At 35.0% G+C, this 8,269-nt stretch overlaps 2 protein-coding genes across 3 annotated transcripts; both read left to right on the top strand.

Moving 5' to 3' along the window:
* Positions 1 to 46: 46 nt before the first annotated feature.
* On the top strand, positions 47 to 4,874 carry LOC122416364 (calcium-independent phospholipase A2-gamma-like). 2 transcript variants are annotated; one of them, XM_043429238.1, is made up of 7 exons: positions 47 to 690; positions 1,475 to 2,265; positions 2,350 to 2,562; positions 2,768 to 2,976; positions 3,064 to 3,262; positions 3,436 to 3,639; positions 3,718 to 4,874. In XM_043429238.1, exons 1-7 carry the CDS (start codon positions 629 to 631, stop codon positions 3,969 to 3,971), a joined length of 1,932 nt encoding a protein of 643 aa, XP_043285173.1. In that variant the 5' UTR covers positions 47 to 628; the 3' UTR covers positions 3,972 to 4,874. The 2 variants fall into 2 exon arrangements, with proteins under 2 accessions (XP_043285173.1, XP_043285174.1); XM_043429239.1 differs by lacking the exon at positions 47 to 690 and adding an exon at positions 964 to 1,101.
* Positions 4,875 to 6,203: 1,329 nt separating this feature from the next.
* Pmvk (Phosphomevalonate kinase) lies at positions 6,204 to 7,750 on the top strand. Its single transcript, XM_043429241.1, has 4 exons — positions 6,204 to 6,775; positions 6,848 to 7,053; positions 7,157 to 7,306; positions 7,393 to 7,750. The coding sequence occupies exons 1-4, from the start codon at positions 6,657 to 6,659 to the stop codon at positions 7,515 to 7,517; spliced, it is 600 nt and encodes a 199-aa protein (XP_043285176.1). The 5' UTR covers positions 6,204 to 6,656; the 3' UTR covers positions 7,518 to 7,750.
* Positions 7,751 to 8,269: the final 519 nt, after the last annotated feature.

Raw genomic sequence — 8,269 nt, 5'->3', positions numbered from 1 at the left:
AACATATAGACGCGAAACGTATAAAAGACTAGATTTTGCGCCGCTCGCTTCAGTAAACAACCAAACAACATTCAAGTCCGGGCTTTATAATATTTTACATATTGTTAAAAAGTAGTATTATAAAATTATTAGAAATATTTTGGCATAAAAATAACTCGACTAGTTTTTAAGCTTCGATTAATAAAACAATCTAATTTTACGATATATATATATATATATACTCATATTTAGTGAAGTACACGACGTCTACATTGTCAAACTATACTAAACATATGATTAGGTAACGAGAAAGTGGAAAACTTCATATATATTGATAATTAAAACCACGTGATTTGCGAACGCGAGTATAATTGCGTCTCACAAGTGCGATTTCTTGGAAAGATAATTGAAAAAAACAAAATTACACGATAAAGTTGAAACCAAAGGATATATACAGAGGAACAAAAAAGTTGTATTTCGAATATTTTTATATTGGTGCGGAACAAAGCAAATTGACACATTAAGTTTCCTAACAAATAAAACTTTAAGAATTTCGGTGAATCAGTTTCAGTAATATTTTTGGTGATATTTCTGTTTCGTGAAGTTTTTGTGACTTCTCGCTTTTGCCTTAATTTTCAATTTTCATTGGATGATGGTTCTCAGCAAGCATGTACGTCATTGTCGAACCCGATGCGCTGCAGCAGTTACCAGGTATTTTTTTATATATTTGCTACGTAATTACAAGTTTTATAAAGATTCATATATTTTATTGAGTCATGTTATTTCCGGCATTTTATCACGTAATGCAAATACACACGTGTAAAGTATTTTTATAATTGGCTACGTTCACTCAGTCAATATACACAGATATGACATCTATCTATACAAAGCTCAAACCGAAACAGCTGATCATGACAGCTGTATATAGTTGGGAACAACAGTTTAAAACAAAGAGCGATTTGCTTATATCGATACGAAAAATAAACTCTGTTCTGATCGTTTTTCTATCAAACGCTGTCATACACAATCAGCTTTATCCTTATCGGAGGAAAGATCTGATATATTTATGTCGTGGTTGCGTCTCGAGACGCAGCACTGAGATCATCTCAGTGTTATAACCAGGTACATATATATTGGGTCGTCTATAAAGATTTGACATTTTATTGATTCCGGAAATAAGAATTATGTTGCATTACTATGGATTAATGGACAATTCACTGAAACTTATTCATAAATATATATACTAAAAAAAATCGGCTCAATTAGCAGTTGACCATTTCGTTGAGTTGCTTCATTTTGAGGTTATATACAGATCTCGAAAATTCGAGAAAACACTCCCTTATGTACATTATAATTCGGCGTTTAAATTTATTTGTTAATGTTCATCGTAATTTGGTGAATTTTTTGTTAAAAAACAACCGCATAATATGTTAAAAGTTCTGGAATATGATCTGTGATTCTATACTAATATATAATTGTGTGAAAATTTTTCTAGACGGCTCACGAATGCGGCACAAAGCCGAGATGCGGCCCTCAACGCTCCGACAATGGCCTCCAAACTTTCAGGAACGTCGAGCATTATAGAAAAAACAAAAATGTCATTGCAAAACAGTTGGAAACTGTTGAGTCGCTATGGCAGTGGAAATTCGGGAATCTCTGAATATAACAGAAACTTACAGATAGTAATGAGCAAAGAATGGATGGAGCTTTTCAAAAAAGTAACATATGCTCAAATAGAAAGCATGAGAAAATTCTCCGTAGCAAAGAATTTGAGTGAGAGAAGCAGGGACGAAGAGTCAAAAATTGAAAAGACTCAGTCGACAGAAAAAGCCGTAGCTGTAGCCGTGCCCGCTGAGAATGAAAAAGAGAAAATTGAAGAACCACCCAAACCTAAGGAAGTTAACTCTCCCGTCGTTGAACAATCAATTCGAGATCAGATTTATGCATTCCCTCAGGTTCTTTCCGCGCTTTTGCCACAATTTAATTCAACAAAAAATAACAAAGATTCTCTCATCCCTGGAGCCGTTGACCTCAAACATACCACAATTCCAAAATGGAAAATGAACATACCTACAAGTATTTCTAAGCACAGCATCACATCTAGAACTAGACATGTCCTAAACAGTATTGCCACAGCCGAATCTGCCGCTTCGAGATGGAGACGAGTCGAAGATTTGCTCGCTCATATTGAACAATATCCCGAAGCTCGACACCATGCCATTAAGGAAGGAGCCATCGCCGTTCTACTCAAAGCCAGAACAAAAACAAAAGATCCTCAGATTACTGGTAGTTAAACTTTATATTAGTCATGCTTTATGCAATATATATCAGTCGAATTAATTCATTTCAATGCAATGATCCATGATTCAGGTTCTATCAGAGAAGCTCTTGCTGTAATGGGCCATGTAGATCCTTTGCCAGGTCGTGGAATTAGAATCTTGACTATAGACGGGGGAGGAATACGGGGTCTTGTAGTTCTAGAGATGTTGAAAAAATTGGAACAACTCACGGGCCAGAAAGTACACGAGATGTTTGACTACATGTGCGGAGTAAGCACAGGCGCGATATTATCGGCAACTCTGGGTATGCAAATTTCAACTTTTTCATAATGGCGCAATTTTTTGTATTTTCGAAAATATTAAGTATGAAATGATTTTTGTACACGCAGCTAAAAATGCTGAAGAATATAGCAGAGGTATTGTTCAAGGAATAACATAGCTCTCCTCATATTAACAATGATGAAAAAAAAAAAAAAAACGACTATTGAAGACAAATTGTCTCCATTTAGGTGGACTCAAGAGGAAATCCTTGGACGAAATTTCCGAACTGTATAAAGCTTTAAGCACGAAAATATTCACCCGTGGTACGATTCGGGGAGCGAGCAATTTGGTTTGGAGTCATTCATATTACGATACAGAGCTTTGGGAACAAATGTTGCAAGAACATTTGGGCGATAAAGATCTTATTAAAACCGCTAGAGATCCAAATTCACCCAAGGTACATAAGATAATACGATAATTCACTTTTTGTGCTTCGAAGAGATCTATAAACCGGGACACAATAGTAATATCTATATCTATGCAGTTCGCAGCTGTCTCGGCCGTAATAAATCATGCTCCGATAATGGTATATATTTTTCGAAACTATACTCTCCCTTATCGAGTTGAGAGTCAGTACATGGGATCCCACAGACACAAGGTTTGGGAAGCTGTCAGAGCTTCAGCAGCAGCACCCACATATTTCGGAGAATTCAAGCAAGGAGACTATCTGTTCACAGACGGTGGTAAGTCTTTCAGTTATTCCATTATTAATGCAAAACACAGTAATAAATATAACGAATATAATATGAATTATATTTTCATTGATATTATTTTTAATGTAATGTTGAATGTAAAAAAACTTTTAATATTGAATTCGATGGCAGAAATGTAGAAATGCTGTGTATGATTGAATTAGGGTTGATGGTAAATAATCCATGTGCTGTCGCGATTCACGAAGCCAAACAACTGTGGCCCAACACACCGATCCAATGTGTTGTTTCGTTTGGGACTGGAAGAATTCCCACGGTAATAGGTGACAGTGGCAACGATGTCGGAGAATCGACCATCGGTTGGAAGGAAAAGTTTCATAAAATTCTGGCCAGTGCTACCGATACCGAGGGTATTTAGTTTTCTTATACGTCCTCCGATGGATAACCTCTACTGAGATTTTATTTCAAAGTTAAAATCATTTTTACAGCCGTTCATACGATGTTGAACGACCTTTTACCAGATCACGTCTACTATCGATTCAATCCCTACCTCACAGAAATGCTTTCTATGGAAGAGATACGACCAGAAAAAATAATGCAACTAGAGGGTGACGCGATGATGTATATCAGGAAAAATGAGGCCAAATTTAGACACGCAGCAGCTGCTTTGACGCAAAAAAGAAGTCCAACTCAAAAATTGGCCGACTGGTGCATTCTCAATAAGAAATTGATGGGCCTTTAGAGTGCTCGGAAAAATGAACGATTTTCGTCTTCGATTACCCCGCGAATTGAAAATTACCCGCAAATTCGGTTAATTAATATAATACATGACGAAAAAAACGATCGAACGAACGAACGAACGAAATGGTGATTCGAAACTCTGAACGAACGACACGGGAAAATAAATCTCGCCATGAAGCAGTCATTTTTTCTTCAACAGCATTGCAATCTTGAATTTTCGTATTCCAAAGACCAAAAGGATAACAAGTTTTGAAACCTAATTGTGATACAACGCAATACACTTAGTTACCTTATTTATTCCTATGCACGTTAGTTTTTTTTAATTCAAGTTCAATCGTCATTTGCAGCTTATTCTTATTATCTACGAGTACAAAAAAGTGATTAATGCAAAGGACATAATGCATAAAAAGTTGTACAAAATTTTATTTTAACTCTGAAACATTGATTGAACAAATAATCAAATAAGAATTTCATGAGTGAAATAACATGCATGTAATTTAACATTAATTACTCAGATTCAGTACGATATACAATTAATGTTTATAGACAGCAACTTGCACGATTGATACAGAATGAGTGAATGAAAAAAACTCATAAGAATTTAGCACTTTTCTACAATTAATTAGATAAATGGAAATCAATTGCAAAGAATAATCCAAGATTTTTGTTTGATTCATCAGAACTTGTAGTTAATCGAAAGAATCGTTACTGTAGAAGAACAAATATTAATTTACATTGAATAAACAATCATTGTTTATATAAGTTATCCTTATGAAATAAAAGTGGAAATAATGACACCTGGCTAGAATTGCTATGTATATCAAATTTGTGTACGCGCGATGTTGTATATTGAAGATGTGCAAGAAAAAATTCATGAATAAATGGATGTAATATATATTGTAAATTTACGAAAATTGACAATTTAGTATCTCCGCACATTTGTCTCAACGTCCAAAACGCTACTCCCCGTTTCCTATATTCGCTTACGGTCCTGTCTCTTCTCAGAGTATGTTTGATAAACATTCTAATTGCGATATTCACCTTCTACAAAATTTCCCAACGGCATGCAGGTTAAGAATCGTATAAGCTCGTCAAGCTTTTTACATAAAATCGATAGAGCTTTTTTAATTTACATTCCAGTCTTTTTGTAGACTCATTTAAAGAACGTTCAGTCTCTTTTTCTATACTACAATAATACTACGTAACGACTGAGGAGGAACAATTAGAATGAGAAATCCGCTTTATTCGTGCGTGAGTGAAGCGAACATTGTTGCTTGTTGCGCCTGCTGCATCTCCTCCTGTCTGGCGCTCCGCCTATAATACCGTCTTGTCATACTTTCCTATATCGAGATATCGAGTGTATCGTCGGTTGGTCGGTTTGTTGGGAAGAGGACTCGAGGCTACCGAACCGACTGCAGCAAAATTCCCAAATGTGCGTAGTTTGAAAAACCGACGCTGCGTAGTGCAGCGCTGCGATCATGAGTAAAGCGTCCACTCTTGGAACTAAGTTTCTTTTGCATTTCCTTTTCCGACTAACGGGTACGTGTTTGGACAAAATTACGAAATATTTTCTCAACAAAATCCGAGCAATCAAGTTAATTTTTAAAGAATTATCAAAAATTAATCCGAGTGAATCTCCGTATTCATACCAATCTTTATTTATTGACCATTCGTTTTTTCTTCGGAACTTGACAGTTTATTTCTACAATTTAACCTAAAAATCATGTTGCAGTGTTGGATGAATTTCAATCCAGTTAGATATCACAACCAGTGAATAATTCGCTCGTTTTTTTGTTTTCTTACAGTTCGAGTGGAATTTCAATAATGGCGAAGTCAAAGAATCACACGAATCACAATCAGAGTAAGTAATCAAAGTTTTCATAACGTAACCTTAAAACTTGATTTGTTTGGATGTTCGGTTTGATATTTGTTTTTCTCAATATTTTAGACAGGAAAGCTCACAGAAATGGAATCAAGAAACCTAGTCACAATAGGCATGAATCTACCCTCGGTGTAAGTACTTTTATTCAATATTTGAATATTGTAATACTTTTGGGATATAGTAAAAAAAATGAAATGTTTGTGAATTATAGATGGACCTTAAATTCCTGCGTAATCAACGATTCGCCAAAAAGCACAATCTCAAGCCGAAGGCGCAATTGAAAAGAGCGGCAGAGCGGAAAGCTGCCAAAGAAGCCAAGAAATAGGTCTTGATTTCGTATTCTATGCTTAAATAATAAAAAATAAAACAAAAAACATCAACGCACATTTATTCATTTTCCACCGTCTTTCAAATCTTTTTGAATTCATTTTCCTTAATTAAATAAAGAGCTGAGAAGCGAGCATTTTCCCACATAAAGTTGAAATACATGACAGTGATAGTGAACAAAGAAAAATTTAAAATAACTGCAATAGATAAGTTTCTAATGCCCTTGAATTAGAATATTTATCAATACAATTTTATGCAGAGAAGCAAAGTGAAGTGGAATTTCTTGGAAATGCTGAAAATATTCAAATTTATTTGATACATCTATGGGTAAAATGTGAGTTTCTAAAAGTTTGAATGGAAATTATAAATGTATATATTTGTATACGTTAGAATGGGAAAGTATATTTGCTCGCATGTGAGATGCGAGTGTCTTGTCAGCTGTGAACAGTGGTGCGTGGCGTCAACAGAAATTTCAATATGGCGACTCCCAGAGCAACACACAATTTAGACGCGTCCGAGGTTCCAGATAAAATTCTCTTATTTAGTGGTAAAAGGAAGTCCGGCAAAGACTTTATCACTGATATATTACACGATAGGTATTTTCATCTTCATTTCAACGGTCTTGTGGCAATAGTCAAAATTAATTAGTTTGAATTTATTATTTTTAGAATTGGGTCTGATAGGAGCGTCGTTATAAAAATATCAGGTCCAATTAAAAGTCATTGGGCGGAAGCTTTGAATCTTGATTTAGATGGTTTGTTGAGTGATGGACAGTACAAAGAAAAATATCGAATGGAAATGGCGAAATGGGGCGAGGAAATGAGGAAGAAAGATCCCGGCTGTTTTTGTCGTGCTGCCATCGACATGTATAACGGTACAACATTATACAGGCCGTTCCATGCTGATTAGTAAAAATTTTCATTACTCTATTGTTGAATATTCATTCGTTGAATTATTTATGTAATTTCTTATTCAAGCAAAAGACAAAAAGTATTGGATCGTTAGTGATGTGCGCAGAAAAACTGACGTCAAATGGTTCCAAGAAAATTATGGAACAAAGTGTAAAACTATTAGAATTTCGAGCAATCAAAGAACCAGAGAAAAACGGGGATGGTCTTTTACCGAAGGTGATATATGAAAAAATTTTGAATCTGATGTAATTATTTAATTTCTATTTTCTGTATTATAATTCAAGAACTTTATTAATACAAAGGTATAGACGATGCAGAAACCGAATGCGATCTCGATGACCTTCATCATTGGGACTTGATGATTAACAATGACTGTGACAGCAATATTGATAGTATTTTGGACTCGATAATGCAATTGGTCAATTGATCAAGTATTACGACAAAAGAATTGATCTTTCATAAAATTCAATATGTTAAATAGACACAAGTTTTTCTATTAATCTTGGGTATTATTAATTACAAGTCTATTATTTCTGGTGACGGGTGTGGGTGGAACAAGTTGACTTTCATTGGATAACCAATTTGGAGAACCAATCCAAATTGACTAAATACATGTCAATTGATGGAACAATTTTAATAAAAACTGGAAGATGATACCAATGTCCATCAAGTTTTTTTTATATGTTTATTTATTATATTACATCTTTTTATCTTGAAAAAAGAAGTTGAACCAAAAACAAGGGATATTCCAGATTTCTTTTTTATTCACCGAGAGTCAAGTAGAATTCTGTGAGTCGTATTTTATGTTTCGTTTTCTTAATTTCTTTAAAACCAACGAACGATAATGTGAATTCATGGCCTTTTGGGGGAAGCGTTTCGGCGTCAAATCTTTATACTAGCAAATGAACCTCATCAGCGAAGTCGACTTTTTTATTCACCGAGGGTCAAGTAGAATTCTGCGAGTCGTATTTTATGTTCCGTTTTCTTATTTCTTTAAAACCAACGAACGATAATGCGAATTCATGGTTTTTTTTGGGGGAAACGCTTTCGGTGTCACATCGTTATACTAGCAAGTGAACCTTACCAGCGAAGTCGATAAAGGGGACGCTAGCGCCATCACAGTTCGAGACGTGTTCTGTGATTGGTGAGTTTGGTCGCATTCAAGTTTGTCAAACGCGA

The sequence above is a fragment of the Venturia canescens genome, chromosome 9 (assembly GCF_019457755.1).
Source record: "Venturia canescens isolate UGA chromosome 9, ASM1945775v1, whole genome shotgun sequence".
Lineage (NCBI taxonomy): Eukaryota > Metazoa > Arthropoda > Insecta > Hymenoptera > Ichneumonidae > Venturia > Venturia canescens.
The sequence above is the reverse complement of the archived record's forward strand: the minus strand, read 5'-3'. Positions and strand labels throughout refer to the sequence as shown.